A 21,371-nucleotide genomic window follows, 5' to 3' on the forward strand; every position below is an offset into this window, starting at 1 on the left:
GGGGTGCTGTGCGCATCGTGCGGCGCAGCACCACCCATGTGTGCACAGTGGGCCCACTGTGCACACATGGGCGGTGCTGCGCCACACGATGCGCACAGCACCACCAGTAGTACTGGGGGCGATAATTTTTCCTTCATCCTATAGGAGAGAGTTTATTCTATTTTTGTGGTCTGTTGCCCTACGCCATATATTAAGATTGGGGTTAAATGACTGCAGAAATTGGCCAGAGACATTATATGGTATAAAAAAAGTTATTTTTACAACTTTATGGTTGTGAATCTCTTCAGATTACAAAAATAACATTTATGAATGCAGAAATTTGAGCAGGGATAATAATCAAATCTCTTCATGAGATTTGAAAATACAATTTTCCCTTGATGATCAAACTCTGTGTGCGTTGTTTATGTGATCCTGTGAATCCTTTTGTATGATTACCTAATGGATGGTCTTCTCATTCATCCTTCACCTCTGAAACCAACGGTTTATCTGAGAAGAAAGCCTCCAAGTTGGCTAGCAGCAACTCATGCAATGACAAAAAGGATTCTGGTGTCAACACAGCAGTATGTGGAGACAATACAACATTATCTGAGGCACGAAGCTCTTCGGGCACATGCGGCTCATTCTCAAACACATCCAGACCAGCACCTCCAATTTTTCCTTGCATCAAACACTCAATCAATTCCTTCTCATCGATAAGAGCCCCCCGTCCAATGTTAATGATAACCCCTTTCTCTCCCAGTGCCAACAGCACATCCCTGTTAATGATGTGGTGTGTTTCCTTGGTCAATCCACAACAAAGGATGAGAACATCACTATTAGCTGCAAGTTCACAGACATCCGAATAGTATGGAAATGCAATAGATGGCTTCTTCTTCCTCGAGTTGTAAGAGATACTGCACCCAAAGGCCAAAAGCTTTTTTGCCACTTCAGAGCCTATATGTCCTAGGCCAACAATCCCCACTCGTTTACCTCTTAACTGCAATCACCACCATTTAATCCTTATTAGAACTACTATTCATAAAACCATTTTCAATGTCAGTCATGATCAAGCCCTGCAAAAGAAAGCTAGACTTTTCCTCCTTAGGTGAAGCCATTTAATTGGAACTTTGATATGTAGGAATTGACAAGATAGACAGGTTTTAACCAGGATTCTAGCCCATGAACTGGGAGAGAAAAAATTCCAATTAAATGGCTTTTGCATATGGATGCAGGATACCCAGAATGACAATATAGAAGGCATTACAGCAAGGATTTTAGACCGTGATCTGGGAGGGAAAAAAATTCCAAGCAAACGGCTTTTGTATATGGATGCAGGGCTGCAAATAAAGTGGAACACTGTTTCAAATTAAGATGGCTCAATGCATGGAGCAGAGAATAACTTTTTTTGTGCTATTGGCAAGGATGCAAGAACTAGTGATGGCAACGGCTAAAATGTGGTTTTACATAAATTCAGAGGGTTAATTTCATGGGAAATAATTTTAAAAAAAAATCAAAGAAAGGAAGCACATCTTCAATTCCAAATATATTTCATGACCCTTGATTTAAATGGGATACCATTTGAAGATTTGATAGATGTATCATGACAAATTTCTAGAATTATTCAGAAATACTCAGTCTTAAGAATATTGGTTTTTAAACTGATTAAGCAGTTGTGTCATTTAGCTCATGGAACAAATAACTCCAACTGCCACAATAACATATCTAGCCCAGGAAAACAGCATTAATTCCATAGGATCATCATGGCAAACACTTCTACAGCTAGAAACTCTATTAGTCTAATCAGATTTTGTGTTTTATTATTTCTATTAGCAAAAAGCAGCATTCCCAGAGGTTTTTTAATAGGCTTAGATCATTTCCAAACCTTTGCTTTAATATGGTAAATACCAAAAAGAAAAATAATTGACAAGAAACAAGAAAGCAAGTAGGTGCTTAAAAATTCCCCCGGCCATTTGGAGTTGCACAATGGTACATTGCAATCACTACATTGAACCCTATATATCCAATAAGTATTTCCCTCAAGAAACTATCTCCTAATGCATGCAAATTATATGTCAAAATTCAAAGCATCTAAAACAAAATCACGAATCGACATTTAACATAAAAATATTCCCTTTCCCAATTACAGAACAGCTACAAGGCATGGCTCATCTTCTCCTTAAATTGGTTGAAACAAAGAAGGTGAAGTTCTTTCTTTCTGTGACTGATTCAGAATTGAATTTTATCAAGGAAATAAGAAAGCTAGAACCCAAGAAGCTGGCGCATATTTGAATTGTAGTGGTATGGTAGATGTTTGAGAATAAGCACCAAACAGTCCTAATTCCAAACCTCACCCATTCCCAAAAAAGAAGATGTGAATGGAAAACCTTCGCTCACCTCATGAATACAACAAACTCTAATAAGAAAAAAATCTAAAGAGACTTGTTGGATACAGAGGATTGAGAATACAGGAGACAAGCCTTTCACCTATCCTTATCATTACTAAATTGGAATACTTCAATGTGTATTGAAGGGTTTTTTTGACAAAAAATGAAAGTGGAGATAATTGATTCACCATTAACTGATAATACAATTATTTTTTTGGCCAACAATAAATCCTTTAAAGTGAAGGGCATATTCATTTCATGGCAAATCAATCGGATCCTCCTTCTAGTAGATTCTTAACTAACAAAAAACACACCCTACAACCATCTATTAAGGTAATCTGAATGAAGGCTCAAGAATTTATTTACAACTACATACTAATGCTATAATGGAGTTGAGCGAAAAAAAAAAAGCAGAGCACCATGATATGAATAAACCAGGCAACCAGACTATTTTTCTGTTTTACTCTCTGTGAGATGGAACTAGCCAAGCATTTGAGGGAGATGAAACACTCCTTGTGGATCCGGATGATTTCATTTTCCTCCACATGAGGTAACCACCCATTTTAAAGCCACAGTTTTTTCATTCTGTAACTAAGAAAAACTAACTCGCTAACGAGAAATGAATTGACATAAACGAAATTGAACAAGGAGATAGCTAGAAATAAAAGGGAGAAAAAGATTGATACCCTGGAGCCTAGAGGATAATCGCCCTTGCTAGGCCAAAGCCCCTGGCGGATGTATCGGTCGGCAGCGGAGATTCGTCTGAGGACATCGAGATATAGCCCAATTGCGTAATCAGCACCGTCTTCAGAGAAAGAGTCGCCAGCATTGGCTATGGAAATGCCCTTTCGCCAGCACTCGGCCAAATCGATGTGGTTGAGACCGGCGCTGGTAGTGACTATGCATTGGAGAGAGGGAAGGCATCGAAGGGCGTCGGCTGTGATAGGGGTACCGCCAGAGCAGAGAAGGGCTCTTACCGACTGTGCATGTGTGGTCAAGAAGAGGTCCATGGGCATCGACGACTCCCAGGCCTTGAGAAATCTGAACTTGTTCAAGAATCGATCCTCAACAGGATCGATTGCTGGGACGGGACGAAGTTGTAAAACCACCGGTAGCTTCTCCATTTCAGCTTGTCGTTTTTCTTTTTCTTCATCCGCCATGGACGAAGAAGAATTGTACAAAACGTTAATGGGGCACTACTATGAAGAGCAAAAGAAAGTACAGGAACAGCATATATGCATGAAAATTGCTTCTATCTTTTTTATTATGGGGGAAATTTCTTAGATCTACGAGATTAAAAAACAAAATTACAAGATAAGTATAATTTATATTTGTTTTACATCCACAAATTTAGATTTTGAAAAGATTTACCTAATCCCTAAATTAGTTAGTTCTCTTCCCGTTTAACAAGAAAATATAACTAGATTTTCTAAAATACCCTCTAACATCATTTGTTTTCTTATCGGTTATCACAGGAAAACTGGTAAGTATTGGCTCTCCCCCTCTCTCTCTCTCTCTCTTTCTCTCTGTGTCTTTCTCTACCCTTGTTTTAGCTTTCTTTTTTTCCACTTCTTCTCCGTCTTGGGCTTCCCCTCCTCGTTGCGCCCATTCGAGGCCTTCCCTGTGATAAACCTCACCAAGCTTGTGCGAGAGGTATAGCAGCACCTATAATCATGCACCCTTGCGATGTCTGGTCATGGTGGTTATGGGATACACATGATGTACTCGGTGCCTGGTGGCGTACAAGCGTTCTGTCCAGCTACCATGCGGTTTCACTTGCAGAGCTCTGTATTTGCAGCAGAAAGAATTCCACCTTAAACTGCGAGTCAGGTGAACAATCCCGCTCTGGCTCATTATATTCTACGAAGCATGATCACACTAGAGAATTCTATCAAAAACCAATTCCGCAAATTAAAATGAACTACATGAAGAAAGGACACATTTGAACCAAGAAACCCAGGATTTACACCTGGAAGGATAACCTAGGGGAACACTGCTTCCAGGTGAGATCTTGAGATCACCAAAATTTCTATTTTCAAGGGATTCTTGCCATTAATATCGTGGAAGTCAGCTTTTCTTCCAGAAAGGCTTGTTTCCTTAGCGACATTGACTGAAATCCAGCTTAATCAAAGGGATTTCCAAAAAAAAAAATAATAATAATAGCTATGTAAGAAATCAAAAGCTACTGTTGATGAAACTTTACAACAGAAGAGAGCGGGGGAAGCAGAGTGAGGGAGGAGAGAGAGAGGGAACAGACTCGTGTTGTAAAATACAAAGAGAAGGAGGCGCTGTCAAGAGTGCTCCATTGTCAAACTATTGATATTTGACTAGTTATGCTGCCATTAATGGAGTTTTATGGACGTTGTTACCCTGTTGATGCCGGAATTTCCCCTTTTAAGCAATCAAACCTCCACAAGGAAGGGGGAAAAAAAAAGCTACACTAGGGGCAGAGAAAGAGCAAATACTCACCTGATTTGCCTGTGATAATCACTAGAGGATTAAAACAGGGAGTCTAGGACTCATGAAGGTGATTAACCAGTGAAAGAGGGATAACGAGATAGAGTGAAGCACCTTGCACTTAGCCAGCCCCGGAATTCAATGAGAGTTGTGCCAACGGTTAAACTATTAAGTATTAATTATCATTAGCCTTTTTTTTAGGAAAAAAGTGATGTCAAAAGGTATTTTAGTCAATATAATTATATTTTCTTGTTGGGTGGGACGAACACTAACTAATCTGAGGATTAGGTAAATCTTTTCAAAATCCAAATTTGTAAATGTAAAACAAATTTAAAATATACTTATCTTGTAATTCTTTTTTTAATCTCGTAGATCTAAGAAATTCCCCCTTTTTTTTTTTTCAGTGGGCCCATGGGGTGCTTTGGTGCTTGCACAATGACCATCTTACCCTCACTCGGGCAAGGCACTCGGGCAAAGGTAAGATGGTCATTGTACATCTCAGCGTGTCTTGGCAGCATGGTCCTGTTGAGCAGTTCGACAGTAGGGGATCTAGATCTGATTTTCTAGAGAATAAGGGGTTATTTGGGGTTAGTAAATTGCCTTAGTTTGCTTACGTATTGCATGACGGAATCACGAGATTACAGTTGATTCGTTAGACTTTACCCTGTTCCATGACACGTGGATAGCTTCCATTGTCACTTTTCTTTTTAAATTGAATGTGTTAACATGAACACATCAAAATTGTAAGTAGCGCCGCTGATGTGTCACGAAATTTAGTCTTATATCGATTGAATTTAAGTCATGGAATATTCATTAGGTTAAAGGTATTGTCTATTTCTCTCTGTCTCTGTTTTTCTCAATTTCACTATGGATAAAATTAAGGACTATTTTGGATATTATAATAGTGTTGGAATCGAAACGAACCCACCCAATAATAAAAGATTATGAATCTCTGATTTAGAATCGATTAGCTTATTGAGATCTGACTCTTGTCCTAACCTCCTAGGGCCAGAACCTTCAAGGAACATGACGGATTGCTCAGAATCAGACCAATTTATACTCCTACTCCAAATCCATAAGGACTAACGCTTTCCTGAACCTAACTTCCATTTGGTTTGCCAGTAGCCTTGTCCAGGCAAGTTTCAAGAATCATCCCTTAAAAAAACCTCATTAATCCCACCCAACCCCGAGAGTAAAACTAAGCAAAAATTGGAAAATGTTTATAGCCTTCCCGGAGGTGATTCATCCTCATAAAATCAATGGGAAAAAAAAAAGATATTTAATTACCTATAGTATAGATTGTTGATACATGATCCTATATATATTTTTTTCTCTCTTTTGATATTATCATATAGGGTACATTACACATCACCCCCTGATTTTTAAACAAAACTCAGAACACCCCCTGATTTTTGAAAAAACTCAAATCACCTCTGGTTTAGATCCCAACATGATAAATTAGTCCCTACCATTAGTTTTATGTTGTTAAGTGATGATGTCAGCCAGTTAAATAAATTTAAATCCCTAAACTGCCCTTGACCAATGTTGAAGATGAAGGAAGGATAATATTTTAAATTTAATTTTAATGTTTTAGTACAAGGGTAAAATAATCCTTTCACAGCAATAACTAACAACAGACTAACATCGTTACGGTCGGTAGAGGGGTGTTTTGAGTTTTTTCAAAAATCAGGGGGTTATATGAGTTTCATTTGAAAACCAGAGGGTGACGAGTATTTTACCCTATCATATATATTGTTTATAAAAGCCCTTGGATGCTCTTTTATCTTCTTTTGATATGGTCAAGAATGACCTAGCTAGGTCCAATAAGTTTTTCCCTCTTTTGATATTGTCAAGTGACCCACTAAGATCACTTCTAATTTTAATGCTTAATGATTTACCAAAAAAAAAATAATTTTAATGCTTAATGAATGTGCCACGTAGCACATCTATTTAGAATAAAGTGATGAGTAGATAATCCAACAATTATTTACTTTCTTTGTCTTTTTCTACTTTCAATGAAGAACGACTAAGTTTTTCTCCACCCACCCATAGAGGACGGTTCACCCACCATCCTAGGGTTCACAAATCTCTCCTAGGGTTTTAGCATGTTCCAAAATATCCTCCCGATACCCTTTCTTGCCTCGTGTGGAACAAGGATTCTCACAAGTATAAAACAGAATGCCTCTTGCTTGGTCTCTTCTTTGCCACTATTATTTAAATCCATTACTTCCATGATCAATGTGGCAGGGTAAGTTTCCTCGGTGAATGGGATCACCGTGGGTGAAGGGAAACTCGATCCTTCAATGAATATTATTAACTGGTTTTTATGTAAGTTCTTTCTTATAAACAATGAATAATCCCATCATTAAGTTTTTTCGCTTGTGATTATTGAAATAGTATATTCATCCTCATCAAAGCATTGACACTCTTATCTCTGCTTTCATGCCCCCACACTCCTTCATTTGTACCTTCCTCTTCATTGGCTTTGTTCATGCTTTTTGGAAGCATGAAAAAGTTCATCTCAGATTAAAAGAAAAAGGATGAGAGCATGATTGGGGTTAAATGATTGCAGAAATTGGCCACAAACATTTGATGATATAAAAAGAGTTATTTTTACAATTTCATAGTTGTGCATCTCTTGAAAATACAAATTTTCTAAAGATTACAAAAATAACTGGTACGTACGTACGTATGTACGTACATACGTACGCTGGTTACCTATCTTGGAAGGGAAAGGGCAATTTGAGAGGACAAAGAATGAAGAAGATGCAATGTAGGGTCTATTGAGGAAGCCTAGCTTGCCTCCTCAATCTCACAAGAGATGTTTAGGTAGATATATAATTCGATAGCTTCTCCATTAATTCTCCAACCATTAATTAATTAATACATAAACATACAGTTACTAACACCTCCTCACTTCCACACTCCCCATAACTACCTCCTGAACATACGGTTACATAAAATATTACTAACACTACCACATATGATAATAACTACTAACACCCCTACCTACATAGTACATACGATAATTACTAAATGGATGGTAGGGTTTCTCAATTCTCATTCATATATCCTTCACCTCTGAAACCAAGGGTTTATCTGAGAAGAAAGCCTCCAAGTTGGCTAGCAGACACTCATGCAATGACAAAAAGGCTTCTGGTGTCCACACAGCAGAATGTGGTGACAACACAACATTATCTGAGGTACGAAGCTCTTCGGGCACATTCGGCTCATTCTCAAACACATCCAGACCAGCACCTCCAATTTTTCCTTGCATCAAACACTCAATCAATTCTTTCTCATCAACAAGAGCTCCCCTTCCAACATTAATGATAACCCCTTTCTCTCCCAGTGCCAACAGCACATCCCTGTTAACAATGTGGTGTGTTTCCTTGGTCCATGCACAGCAAAGGATGAGAGCATCACTATTAGCTGCAAGTTCACAGACATCCGAATAGTATGGAAAATCAATAGATGGCTTCTTCTTCCTTGAATTGTAAGAGATACTGCACCCAAAGGCCAAAAGCCTTTTTGCAATTTCAGAGCCTATATGTCCTAGGCCAACTATCCCCACTCTTTTACCTCTTAACTGCAATCACCATCATTTAATCCTTATTAGAACTACTATTCATAAACCCATTTTCAAGAAAGAAGATGTGTATGGAAAACCTTCAGTCACCTCATGAATACAACAAACACCAAAAAGAAGGGGAAAAAAATCTAAAGAAACTTGTTGGATACAGAGGATTGAGAATACAGGAGACAAGCCTTTCACCTATCCTTATCATCACTAAATTGGAATACTTCACTGTGTATTGAAGGGTTTTTTACATTAAATGAATGTGGAGATAACTGATTCACCATAAACTGATAATACAATTATGGCTTTTTAAGCCAACAATATATCCTTCACTTTCAAAGTGAAGGATATATTCATTTCATGGCAAGCCAGTCGGATCCTCCTTCTAGTAGATTCTTAAATAACATAACACCCTACAACCATCTTTTAAGGTAATCAGAATGAAGGCTCAAGAATTTATTTACAACTACATACTAATGCTATAATGGAGTTGAGCTAAAAAAAACAGAGCACCCCCCTTAGGACCATCAGGATTATCCACACTTATTAATTCCCCCCCCCCCTCCCCCTCGGCTACTTTTCTTTGGATTCTATCGAAATTTTCGTTGAGAAGCGTACTCAATCAAATACAACGAGAAATCGAACTGGCATAAACGAATTTGATCAAGGAGATAGATAGCTAGAAGTTGAGAAATTAGAAAGGGAGAAAAAGATTGATACCCTGGAGCCTAGAGGATAATCGCCCTTAGTAGGCCAAAGCCCCTGGCGGACGTATCGGTCGGCAGCAGAGATACGTCTGAGGACATCAAGATAGAGCCCAATTGCGTACTCAGCAACGTCTTCAGAGAAAGCGTCGCCAGAATTAGCTATGGAAATGCCCCTTCGCCGGCACTCGGCCAAATCGATATGGTTGAGACCGGCGCTGGTAGTGACTATGCATTGAAGAGAGGGAAGGCATCGAAGGGCGTCAACGGTGATAGGGGTAAGGCCAGAGCAGAGAATGGCTCTTACCGACTGCGCATGTGTGGTCAAGAAGAGGTCCATGGGCATCGACGACTCCCAAGCCTTGAGAAATCTGAACTTGTTCAAGAATCGATCTTCAACAGGATCGATTATAGGGACGGGACGAAGTTGTAAAACCACCGGTAACTTCTCCATTTCAGTTTGTCGTACTTTTTCTTCATCCGCCATTGACGAAGAAAAGTTCAAGAGTTAATTGGGAGGGGGGGGCACCAGCACTTATGAAGAGCAGAGTCCAGCAAGAATGTAAACAAAGGATCAGCATATCTGCATGGAAATTGCTTCTTTCTGTTTTTTTCGATACGGGCCACGAGGGTTGGTTTGGAGAAGAAGTGCTACCTACCTTGCTATCGTTTTCATGCCTTGCTTTTTGGGAACACCGATCAAATCAAGGCACTGGTTTTTTTTGGTAATGCAATCAAGCCACTGGTACATTACAGTTGATTCGTTAGACGTTACCCTGTTCCATAACACGTGGATAGTTTCCATTGCCACTCTTCTTTGCAAAATGAATTTGCAAATTGCAATACATCAGCACACAATAATTGTAACTACGGCCTCTATTGTGCCATGGAATTTAGTCCCATGTTGATCGTACTTAGGTTATGGAATGTTTATATAAGTGACGGTCAACCTTCAAATGAAATACGCGTTTTAAAATCATGTGACAAACCATAATCAAAACGAACAGTGTGGAGGCATGTGAGATCCACTGTTAGGGATGTAAACGGATATACTAAGAAGATTAGAAAAAAAATCCTACATCGACTGTATTTAGGCCATGGAATGTCTGTCCATATAAGTGGCCGGGCCCATTGTAAACCATGGCACTTCAGCCTTTCCCTCTAATAAGCGAAGGATATTAAATTACTACCCAACAAAAAGGTAAATTCAATACGAATAACGAAGGCTAGGGTTCCTCTGAGGTGGGATTTAAAGTACATTTTCCCAAGAATCTCTTAAATAAGAAAGATGATTACAAGGAAATACACTTGTGAGTGCAATTTTAACATATAATAGGAGTTATTGTACAACTTAATTCATGGTTGTGCATCTCCAAAAAGGTTGCTATCTGTTTCCCATGGTGATCAAGAACATATCATGTTGTTTTCTTTGATAGAATAGATGATCTTCTCATTCATCCTTCACCTCAGAAAGCAATGGTTTATTAGAGAAGAATGCCTCCAAATTGGCTATCACCAAATCATGCAATGATGTATCGGACTCTGATGTAAAGACGGCTTTATGTGGAGATAATACAACATTATCTAACACACGAAGCTCTTTGGGCACATCCGGCTCATTCTCAAACACATCCAGACCAGCACCTCCAATTTCTCCTTGCATCAAACACTTAATCAATTCCTTCTCATCAATAACAGCACCCCGTCCAACGTTAATGATAACCCCTTCCTCTCCCAATGCCAACAGCACATCCCTGTTAATGATGTGGTGTGTTTCCTTGGTCAATCCACAACTAAGGATGAGAACATCACTATTAGCTGCAAGGTCACAGACATCAGAATAGTATGGAAATGCAACAGATGACTTCTTCTTCCTTGAATTGTAAGAGATACTGCACCCAAAGGCCACAAGCCTTTTTGCAACTTCAGAACCTATATGTCCTAGGCCAACAATCCCCACTCGTTTACCTCTTAACTGCAATCACCACCATTTCATCCACATTACAACTAGCATTCATAAAACCATTTTCAAGGAGAGTCATGATCAACAAGCCTTGCAAAAGAAAGCTAGAGTTTTCCTCCTTAGGTGAAGCCGTTTAATTGACAAGATAGACAGGATTTAGACAGGATTCTAGCACATGAACTAGAAGAGAAGAAATTCCAATTAAATGGCTTTTGCATATGGATGCAGGATACCCAGGATGAATTGATACACAGGCTTTACAGCTAGGATTTTAGACCATGATTTGGGAGGGGAAAAAAATTTCCAAGCTAATAACGGCTTTTGTATATGGATACAGGGCTGCAATGTTGCAGGTTTCCTCCTAGATTTGAATAAAACAGAATTTCACACACAAAATTGTAGCTGTACTAAATGAAGTGGAACACTGTTTCAAATTAAGATGGCTCAAGGCATGAAGTAAAGAATAGATTTTTTGTGCTATTGAAAGTGGCAAGGATGCAAGAATTTTCCATCTAAAATCATGCAAGATATTCACTAATTCCATAGGATCATCATGGCAAACAACTCCAACACTAGAAATCCTACTAGATTAATCAGATTTTGTGTTTTATTATAGCTATTAGGAAGAAGTGGCATATCCAGAACCTTTGGTTTAATTGACAAGAAACAAGAAAGCTATTTGTCAAAATTTCAAAGCATCTAAAACAAAATCACTATTTCCTTTACCAATTGCAGAACAGCTATATGAGGCATGGTTCATCTTGATCTCCTTAAATTGGTTGCAGCAAAGAAGCTGAAATTCTTTCTTTCTGTGACTAATTCAAAAAAAAACAACTTTTACAAAGAAATAAGCAAGCTAGAAGATGCACAAGGAAAACCTTTGCTCACCTCATGAATACAACAAATACTAAGAAAGAGATAGCTAGAATTAAGAAATTGAAAGGAGGAAGAAGATTAATACCCTGGAGCCTAGAGGATACTCGCCCTTGGTAGGCCAAAGACTCTGGCGGACATACCGGTCGGAAGCAGAGATACGTCTGAGGACATCTAGAAAGAGACCGATTGTGTAATCAGCAACGTCCTCAGAGTAAGTGTCGCCAGCATTAGCTACGGCAATACCCCTCCGCCGGCACTCAGCCAAATCGATGTTGTTGAGACCGGCACTGGTAGTGACGATGCATTGGAGAGAAGGAAGGTATCGAAGGGCGTCGGCGGTTGGAGTTCTGCTAAAGCAGAGAAGGGCTCTCACCGACTGCGCATATGTGGTCAAGAAGAGGTCCATTGGCATCGAAGACTCCCAAGCCTTTAGAAATCTGAACTTCTTCAAGATTCGATCTTCAACAGAAGCGATTGCAGGGACGGGACGAAGTTGTAAAACCACCGGTAGCTTCTCCATTTCTGCTTCTCGTTGTTGTTCTTTTTCTTCATCCACCATGAACGAAGAGGGCTGCCGGCTAGTAGAATTGTTGATTACATCAACGAAGCAATGGAAATAGCAAGAAAGGTCAAGTATACCAACAGCATTAATGCGGCAAGTACATTGCTGAGTTCTTCCGGATCCAAATTGAGTTCTTCCTTCTAATTATCATGTACCTCCCCTCAGGTATCATTTAATTACAAAAACATCCGTTAATTTGAAAAATTACGCATACCCCCTACTCTTGTAAAAAGTAAAGATATTCTCACACGAAGAGCAACATAGACTGAAATTGATTGAAGAAAGGAGGGAGAACAGCAACTCATCTGTTACAGATAAACAAAATATCTTCCCTAAATCGAAATTGTGACTGAATCTTGACCAATAGCAGGTACCCATCAATCGTTTTTGCCTTATCAGTGAATGGATGGAAAGAACAAATGAACAATCAATCTAAGTCGACACACACAACCAGAGCTTAAGAGAGAGAGAACTCACAAAAAGACTCAGATTTTTCTGAGGAAGAACGTAAACTTTTTCCTCACTTTGAGCTATTTAGTTCGACTAAATTTGTGTCGCAGAAGAAAACAATCAAAAAATTAGAGGGTTTGGTATACTCTGTTGAGGCAAAATGCCAAACAAGGACAAGTGGCTGAGCAGGGAGAAAGTAGAGACTAGATGTGACGATGATAAAAAAATGCTAGAGGGGCAGAAGAAAAATCCTCTAGAAAAATCTGATCATGACATCTGTTGATTGATAATGACGAAGAACTAAACCCTAATCTTATCTTGTGGAGCACATTCACAATTTCTTCAATGGATTCTCTGGATTATATAGTTAATAATCCTTGGGACGAGGAGGTCACAGACCCAGTTCGGATCCTATATTCCTTGTGTTATATCAGGATTTGTTTTCAGAAAAAGAAAATCATGAATTTATAATTCCAAAATTCAGTTCTGGATTTCATCCAAGAAGGGAACATTTTTGTTTTTAAGGAAGAGGAGGGTAATTTGATCAATTTTCCTCTTAATTCAACCGATGTTAGTCTAAATTAACAAGATGGATGCATTTGTTAACTTTTTACAAAAGTAGGAGATAAGCATAATTTTTTAACACTGATGGGTGTTTTTGTAATTACATACTTGAAAATAAGATAGATTACGGCAACGAAGCAATAGAAATAGGATCTTTATCGTCTCCATTTATCTGCCCCTCCATTTCCAACAGCATTAATGTAATAGAAAATTTCTCTTTTTAGATCATTCCATGCCTTGCTTTTTGCAAGGAACCATTTGAATCGAACCGCTGGTTGCAAGCTACCAGTGTGGCATTATCCTTTGAAGAACTTGTCGGATTCCGGAAGTCATTCTTGTCAAAATGGTTGGGAGTGGGATGGATAGAGATAAATTTGAAAATATATTTAATTTGGAGTATGATTAAACCAATAAGGCACCAAAAGGGCCTTTTTGAAAGATGTAAACAGATCAAATTCGGTCGGATAGTGGCATTATCGTATTCGTATCTAATTATATTCAAATGGATTTGGATAAGATACTATTATTTTTTGGACGGATTCTGTTCACATCTTTATCATTCTGTTGATGAGGGTTAGAGTTGAAACTTGAGAGTTCAACAACTACCTTTTCTTCTACTCTTATTAGTCTTTGATTTTCTTTCGTTTTTTTCTTTTGATTTTATCTTGTATTTATTTTAATAGATATGTAATTCCATGTATCACAACGCAAAAAAATATATATATAAACCAATAGAAAATTTAGAAAAAGAATCACATTATCTTAACTTATAAAATTATAAAAAAAAAAAAAAACTTAATCGAATAAACGAACACAAAGATATATTTCAGACATTTTATTACCGTCAGATTGCTAAACAAATCAGATAATAATCGATCCAAAGGGAAAAAATATCAGGCAAGGTTTTTCTAAAACATAGGTTTTTAACAGTTTTACCCCCTACTCTGTACTGTTTCATCGATACGATATAGGGATCGTTTTACCCTATAGAATATAGATGCAGCTCTTGGCGCATGCACTTTACTAACAAGCCACCGACCAACTGACCAAGCATCTAAGCTGGTCTCATGTTAATTGAGATAAAAAAAAACTGTTCATTAGCTGGGATTTTTTTTTTAATGAAAATAAAGATTAGGGAGGAGGATCACTGCTAGGCAGCATGGCCACTGCCCTACCGCAAGGGCAAATGAGAGCCTGCGTGGTAGGGATTTTTATTTCACGAGGGTGCGGCAGTCATTTTGCCTTTCCTGTATCAGGTGCATGCACCATGCAGCCTGGCATCCCATTTTTTCCCAAACAGGATTAACCTGAATATTTTTATAAGCTTAGAAGTAGCAAATTTTAAAAATAACTCCAAAGTAACAAGAACCAAATGGCAAGGCCAACAAGCATTGATTCACTACTTCCTCATCTTGTACCCAAATCATAACCTCTTGAGTATCCCAACCGTGTCTCTCTTTGAAGTCCCTGAATGATTCCTTTGACATGTGCTTTTCGAAGATATCCTGCATGACCATAGTCTAAGAAAATCCAAATAAAATTATTCCGAACCAACAAAACCACAGCCCAACAAACAGAAGATGATAGAGGATCAAATGTACCAAATAATATTAGAATTGGATAATCTAGGGATGGTAGATCACAAGGGGTAGGGAGAGATGTTGATAATGGTACATCAAGCAAGGTCCCAACTGTACCAGAAATCTGATTTGAAATACAGGATGGGCCTCTCCCTCTGATAAGCAAAGCATACTACCCAAGAAAGATCTATTCAATAAGATCAACACTCCATGTGGCTCAAAATAGAAGATTGCAAGAACCAGGAAGGCTAGGGTTCCTTGGGGGAGGGATGTAAAGTACATTTTCCCAAGGAAATCTGAAATAAGAAAGATGATTACAAAGAAAAACTTGTGAGTACAATTTTATGGTATAATAGGAGTTATTGTGCAACTTCATGCTGTGCATCTCCAAAAAGGGTGTCGTGAATGCACCGAATGAATCCTCAACGAGAGATGATAGATAATGGCAGCAAATCAAAGACATTTATTTTTGCTATCTGTTTCCCATGGTGATCAAGAACATCGTGTTGTTTTCTGTGATAGAATAGATGATCTTCTCATTCATCCTTCACCTCAGAAAGCAATGGTTTATTAGAGAAGAATGCTTCCAAATTGGCTATCACCAAATCATGTAATGATGAATCGGACTCTGATGTAAAGACGGCTTTATGTGGAGATAATACAACATTATCCAAGTCACGAAATTCTTTCGGCACATCCGGCTCATTCTCAAACACATCCAGACCAGCACCTCCAATTTCGCCTTGCACCAAACACTGAATCAGTTCCTTCTCATCAATGAGAGATCCACGTCCCACATTAACAACGACTCCTTTCTCTCCCAATGCCAACAGTACATCCCTGTTAATAATGTGGTGTGTTTCTTTTGTCAATGCACAACAAATGATGAGAACATCAGTATTAGCTGCAAGGTCAAGGACATCCGAATAGTATGGAAATGCAACATATGGCTTCTTCTTCCTGGAGTTGTAAGAGATACTGCAGCCAAAGGCAACAAGCCTTTTCGCAACTTCAGAGCCTATATGTCCCAGCCCAACTATCCCCACCCGCTGTCCTCCCAACTGCAATCACCACCATTTCATCCAAACATCAGAACAAGCATTCATGAAACCATTTTCCAGGAGAATCATGGCAGAGCCTAGCAAAAGACATCTGAATTTGGCTGGCATCTTTGATCTCCAGGATTGGCTTTACAACCAGGATTCTACTCCAATGGTTTTTGCACATGGATGAAAGCCAGGCCATGGAGCCTTAGTTATATCAATCCTTGACATGGGAAGTAGGGAAACCCACAATTTTGACTCTGCCTATTACAGAATCTCATAAAAATGTCTGCACGAATAGCATAGTCATGCTAAACTAGATATCCTGCTTTACATTAACATGGTTCAAAGCATGAACTGAACAATAATTTTTGGTGCCATTAAAAGTAGTAGATATTCAAATTTATGAGAAAAACAAGCAAAATGTAGTTGGAAAGAAAATTTCAATGGTTAAATTCATAAAAAGAACAAAAGAAAACATATCTCGAGTCCAATAAATTTTGTGGCCCTTGATCTTCATTCAAACATATAGACCTGTTATTGTGCATAATTTGATCCATGGATGGTTTGATCATGGATTGAGGTATTGCTATCGGATCGGTATCAGTCGAGGCCGATACTGATCCCTGACCGATCCTGGATCAGGTATTGGTATCAGATCAAAGGTAAAATCGTCAAAAAAAACTTTATTTTTAATGAAAAGTAGGGGTTAAACTGACCGATACCGATACTAATATCTCAATCCAGGGGTGTGACAGCCCAACATGCTTAACTCTTCACTGAACTGAATTTGACAAGCAAGCACTACAAAGTCAAAAGTAAATTAATATTACAAGTTTCCAAATGATCTACAAACACTTAGTTTTAAGAATCTGAGTTTCCACATTAACATATTAACCAGTTGTCCTGTTAGGCTTCTGGACTAAACAACAGTAACTGCAACAAGCACATATCCCTTCCCAAACAACTGCATTTAGAAAATGAAGCAGTCTATTCCTTACTTTCGTAGGATCAACAAGCTAGACACTAACAACTAGAATCGTCATTAGTCCAACATTAATTTTCCTTCCCATGGCACTAGCAATTAGCAAGAAGTAGCACATCTGAAAGTGAGTCCTAGTGTTCAATGCGGAAACATTCCACAGTTGAATCTCTCTCAAATTTCTGGTTTTAATAACCTCAAACTTCTGTTAACAAAATCCAGCAAGGTTTAAAACCTGGAATTGGGTACAGGGACGGTGTCAATTCTGATTTAAATCGGATTAGGATCAGCCGGAAGCTTCTTGGAATCGGTCAGATTCAGACATACTAGGTTTACTTGGTATGCTAGGAATCATAGTCAATCACAGATGATTCCAAGTCGAATCAACCAATTCTGCTGATAATTCTGATCCGATTTTTAAAACAATGAAATCCAGACAATACGGTTTGGTACAACAACATACACCTATATAACTGAGGTTTCAATTACTTAGGTGCTTTCCTCAAAACATTATCTTTTAATGCATGCAAATTAAATATTAAAACTCCGAGCACAGAACACAAAATCACAAACCAACCCACCCCAACCCTCCCCCCCCCCAAAAAAAATCCTTTCATGCTTATAAATAAGCTACAAACTGTAGCACGACGCAGGCATCTCCTCCTTAAATTGGTTCAAACAAAGAATCAAATAAAAAAAAATTCAAATACTAGAAAGTTCTTCCATTGTATAACTAATTCAAACTCAAGCTTGAATAAGGAAATAGCAAGCATGAAGTCAAAAAGCCAGTGCATATGTAATTTGTTGTAGTATAATATCTCTTTGGATATAAGAATCTGTTTTTAGGGTCAGAGCCTCTCTTGCCCCAGAGAGTCTTACCTCCTAACCTCACCCCCTTTTACAAATGAATAGGAATATCTCATGAATAAAATAGAGCACTAAGACGGAAAATATAAAAGAGACTTTCCTCCCTCCTTTTTATGCTTCTGGCGAAGATTCTTAATTTGTTAACCAAATCAGAATATCTGGGGAGATAATGGAGGGCTACTAGTCAGGAAGGAATTGCAGAGATAACAAACAGAGCGCCATCAAATGGATAAGCCACGCAGTACGAGCCTTTTCTAAGCTCTGCATGGGGTGAAAGTGGTTAAGGAAAAGACTCTAGTTATGGTTCAGGAATGGTGCAATTCCATTTTCCTACAAGTGAGGTAAGCACCCATTCTAAATCATAGTTGTTATAACAATCTGCCATCTTCCTATATCCAAACCCTTCATAACAATGTTCCTCTAAGCACTTATGGCCCTTATTTTCTGATGGGCAAATCAGGCCAAATAAGTAGATATTAGACAATGAGGACAGGTACCCAGTAACCCAGTGCCCTGTTCCATCATTGAGAACTATACTCAAATAGACGACAAATTGATGTTAACACAACCAAATTTGATAAAGCAGATATCCAAAAAGTACGAAATTGGAAGTTGGGGAGAAAAGAATGATACCCTGGAGCCAAGAGGATAGTCCCCCTTGGTGGGCCAAAGCCCCCGGCGGACATAGCGGTCGGCAGCAGAGATTCGTCTGAGGACATCAAGCAATAGTCCAATAGCGTAATCAGCAGCGTCTTCGGAGAAACAGTCTCCAGCATTGGCTATAGAAATTCCCCTCCTCCAACACTCGGCCAAATCGATGTGGTTGAGACCGGCGCTGGTGGTGACAATACAACCGAGAGAGGGAAGGCATCGAAGGATATCGGCAGGAACAGGGGTTATGCCAGAGCAGAGAATAGCTCTCACTGACTGGGCGTGAGTAGTCAAGAAGAGTTCCGTGGGTATCGACGATTCCCATGCCTTGAGAAATCTGAACTTCTTCGTGAATCGATCTTCTCCCTTGGCTATTGCACGGACAGGCAGGACTTGTAAAACAACCGGCAACTGTTGCTGTTGTTTTGCTTCTTCTTTTTCTTCTTCTTCTTCTTTGTCCGCCATGTACGATGAGGGCAGAGGCTGAGAGAAGAGAGGGAATTCTCACTTCAACAGAGCAACGAGCAACAGTAAGAAGCCTGAGGCCGAGGAAAGTGCATGCTTCATGCTGGGTCTAAAGTCCAAACTTCGGTTTTTGGCTCTTTGGGAATTTTTTTTAGCAATTCACATGTACGTCCCTTATAGTTTGGTCTAATTACAAGAACCCTCCATTGTTTGAACAAATACATCTGCTATGTACCTCCCCTATGTTGTGGCAGAGGTGCTTATGAACAGAGACGACGCTCGAACCTTACTCCCATGGTGTCAAAGAAAATCTTCTTTAAAGGGGAGAGACTGGGTTTTGGAATGTATACGCCTGATTGGAGAGAGTACTCCTCATACATTACCGAAGATGATAAGTATACATGCAAGTCGTTAGAGAAGAAAGAGGTGAGATGGAAGATGAGGTTGGAACGACGAACGGTTGAGGAGATTGGTTTGGGTTTTGTAATGCAAAGGTACAGGAGTAAAAAAGTAAAACTATACTAATGAAGGGTAATATGATCATTTATGAATTCTTTGCTTCATCTAATGATTTCAACTTAACGACTGAAGTTATTTGTAAATCCCACCATAATTCAAGGGAGAAACATATAATTATTCAAACAACAGAAAGGATACTTGTACTTGGACCAAATTATAGGGGAGGTACAACATGTAAATTGCTCCCTTTTTTTGGGGTTTTTTCACATATCTCTCCTGAGGTTTGTCTTAATTATAAAAATATCTCTCAATTTTGAAAAATTTTGCATATTTAGGTTCTTAAAAGTTAATACATACTCCGATTCCGTTAATTTAAGTCTTAATAGTGTTAAAAACAAGAGGTGAACCGACACACATGCCATTTTAAGAAAAAAAAAAAACAAAGCCTGTAACTCATCTTCCCCAAACGATTTGGGAAAGATGAGTTGCAGGTTTTGTAGGAATGAGAAAACGTCAAAAGTTGTGAGATTAGATTGAGAAAACGTCACGATCTCTCTCATCATCGTCTTATCATGTGATTTCTCTGTTATTTCTCTCCTCATCTGTCCCACTGTCTCTTTTAACTTTTCACCTTCACTGATTTGGGGAAGATGAGTTGCAGGTTTTGTAGGAAAGAGAAAACGTCAAAAGTGGTGAGATAAGAATGAGAAAACGTCACCATCTCTCTCATCATCCTCTTATCATGTGACTTCTCTGTTACTTCTCTCTTCCTCTGTCCCATTGTTTCTTTAAACTTTTCACCCTCACTGCACTTAACTTTTCGCCATCTCTGTTTCTCTCGTCACACGCACACGCTCTCTCTCTACTCTTCGCTTTCATTGCTTGGCTGAGCTGAGCTGCTGTTACTAGAGGAAGCTAAGTAGAGAAGTTCAAGCTTAAGAGAATCGGATCTTAGTTTCGTTTTTTGTTACATAGAGCTTGTAAATTGTTAAGTGTGAATCGAAGCTTAGGGTTTCAGAGTGTTGTTTTAGTTTCTATGTAGCTAAACATGGGCTGCTTTCAGTCCAAGACCACTAATGTTCAATCTCCAGATGAAGAGTCTTTACAAGCTGAGAAGCCAGACCTAGGTTTTTCCTTTTGTTTTTCTTTAGTTCGTTTCCTTGTGAAGATTCATTTGTTCTGATTAGAGTTTTGTGGTTGATTTTTGTTTGAAGCTAATGGAGATCAGGTGGAACAAGATCAAGTTCCGGCATTCAAGGATTACGGCTTGGCTGAGCTTCGGAAGGCAATGAATGGTTTCAACAGCCATTTTATCCCTCTTAGCTGATGAGCGGTTTGAGGTTCATGATTTTGATTACCATGGATAATTTCTATCAGATTTTTTTTTCCTTGCAAAATTGTTGGAATCTAGACCCAAAACCTCAAGAACCCATGATTTTGACCTAAGTTTTTTTTATCTTTTTTTTGTAATGGCATTTTTATTTATTTACCCTTTCATTTTAACACTGTTAGACCTAAATTAACGGAATGAAGATATCTGTTAATATTAAGAATCTCAGGACGACACGTAGAATTTTTCAAAACTGAGGTATATTTTCATAATTATGTCAAACTTCAGGGGTACGTGAAAAAAACCCTTCTTTATTTTTTTTTGGTTTCTTCTGATGCTGAAACTTCAACAATCTCTCACTGTCACCATAGAGGCCATCCTACTACCCTGAAAACAAAAAAAAGAAACCATGGAAACCATCCCTTATTAGGAATGGTGTTTCTACGACCAGTTTCTCTTCACCCATTTTTCTATA

The 21,371-nt window shown here is 38.7% G+C and overlaps 4 protein-coding genes across 5 annotated transcripts; all 4 read right to left on the minus strand.

The window, feature by feature from the left end:
* Window positions 1-371: 371 nt before the first annotated feature.
* On the minus strand, window positions 372-3,530 carry LOC122664453 (glyoxylate/hydroxypyruvate reductase HPR3-like). Its single transcript, XM_043860267.1, has 2 exons — window positions 3,050-3,530; window positions 372-976 (listed from the first exon to the last, which is right to left on the minus strand). Exons 1-2 carry the CDS (start codon window positions 3,521-3,523, stop codon window positions 452-454), a joined length of 999 nt encoding a protein of 332 aa, XP_043716202.1. The 5' UTR covers window positions 3,524-3,530; the 3' UTR covers window positions 372-451.
* A 4,354-nt stretch (window positions 3,531-7,884) lies between these two features.
* Window positions 7,885-9,576, minus strand: LOC122666015 (glyoxylate/hydroxypyruvate reductase HPR3-like). Its single transcript, XM_043862130.1, has 2 exons — window positions 9,121-9,576; window positions 7,885-8,409 (listed from the first exon to the last, which is right to left on the minus strand). Exons 1-2 carry the CDS (start codon window positions 9,556-9,558, stop codon window positions 7,885-7,887), a joined length of 963 nt encoding a protein of 320 aa, XP_043718065.1. The 5' UTR covers window positions 9,559-9,576.
* Window positions 9,577-10,485: 909 nt separating this feature from the next.
* On the minus strand, window positions 10,486-12,573 carry LOC122664452 (glyoxylate/hydroxypyruvate reductase HPR3-like). Its single transcript, XM_043860266.1, has 2 exons — window positions 12,029-12,573; window positions 10,486-11,079 (listed from the first exon to the last, which is right to left on the minus strand). The coding sequence occupies exons 1-2, from the start codon at window positions 12,500-12,502 to the stop codon at window positions 10,555-10,557; spliced, it is 999 nt and encodes a 332-aa protein (XP_043716201.1). The 5' UTR covers window positions 12,503-12,573; the 3' UTR covers window positions 10,486-10,554.
* A 2,696-nt stretch (window positions 12,574-15,269) lies between these two features.
* Window positions 15,270-19,107, minus strand: LOC122664451 (glyoxylate/hydroxypyruvate reductase HPR3-like). Of its 2 annotated transcripts, XM_043860265.1 has the most exons (3): window positions 18,625-19,107; window positions 15,597-16,160; window positions 15,270-15,521 (listed from the first exon to the last, which is right to left on the minus strand). In XM_043860265.1, exons 1-2 carry the CDS (start codon window positions 19,105-19,107, stop codon window positions 15,636-15,638), a joined length of 1,008 nt encoding a protein of 335 aa, XP_043716200.1. In that variant the 3' UTR covers window positions 15,270-15,521; window positions 15,597-15,635. The 2 variants fall into 2 exon arrangements, with proteins under 2 accessions (XP_043716200.1, XP_043716199.1); XM_043860264.1 differs by having other exon boundaries at window positions 15,270-16,160.
* Between the last annotated feature and the right edge of the window lie 2,264 nt (window positions 19,108-21,371).

Source organism: Telopea speciosissima, chromosome 6 (genome assembly GCF_018873765.1).
Source record: "Telopea speciosissima isolate NSW1024214 ecotype Mountain lineage chromosome 6, Tspe_v1, whole genome shotgun sequence".
In the NCBI taxonomy this organism is placed as follows: domain Eukaryota; kingdom Viridiplantae; phylum Streptophyta; class Magnoliopsida; order Proteales; family Proteaceae; genus Telopea; species Telopea speciosissima.

Bases quoted from the DNA above. Each gene is read 5' to 3' on its own strand.
- LOC122664453 (XM_043860267.1), bottom strand. From the start codon at position 3,523: ATGGCGGATGAAGAAAAAGAAAAACGACAAGCTGAAATGGAGAAGCTA. The intron at 977-3,049 runs GTATCAATCTTT...TGGTGATTGCAG, and splicing joins ATTATCCTCTAGGCTCCAGG to TTAAGAGGTAAACGAGTGGG.
- LOC122666015 (XM_043862130.1), bottom strand. From the start codon at position 9,558: ATGGAGAAGTTACCGGTGGTTTTACAACTTCGTCCCGTCCCTATAATC. The intron at 8,410-9,120 runs GTATCAATCTTT...TGGTGATTGCAG, and splicing joins ATTATCCTCTAGGCTCCAGG to TTAAGAGGTAAAAGAGTGGG.
- LOC122664451 (XM_043860265.1), bottom strand. From the start codon at position 19,107: ATGGCGGACAAAGAAGAAGAAGAAGAAAAAGAAGAAGCAAAACAACAG. The intron at 16,161-18,624 runs GTATCATTCTTT...TGGTGATTGCAG, and splicing joins ACTATCCTCTTGGCTCCAGG to TTGGGAGGACAGCGGGTGGG.
- LOC122664452 (XM_043860266.1), bottom strand. From the start codon at position 12,502: ATGGTGGATGAAGAAAAAGAACAACAACGAGAAGCAGAAATGGAGAAG. The intron at 11,080-12,028 runs GTATTAATCTTC...TGGTGATTGCAG, and splicing joins AGTATCCTCTAGGCTCCAGG to TTAAGAGGTAAACGAGTGGG.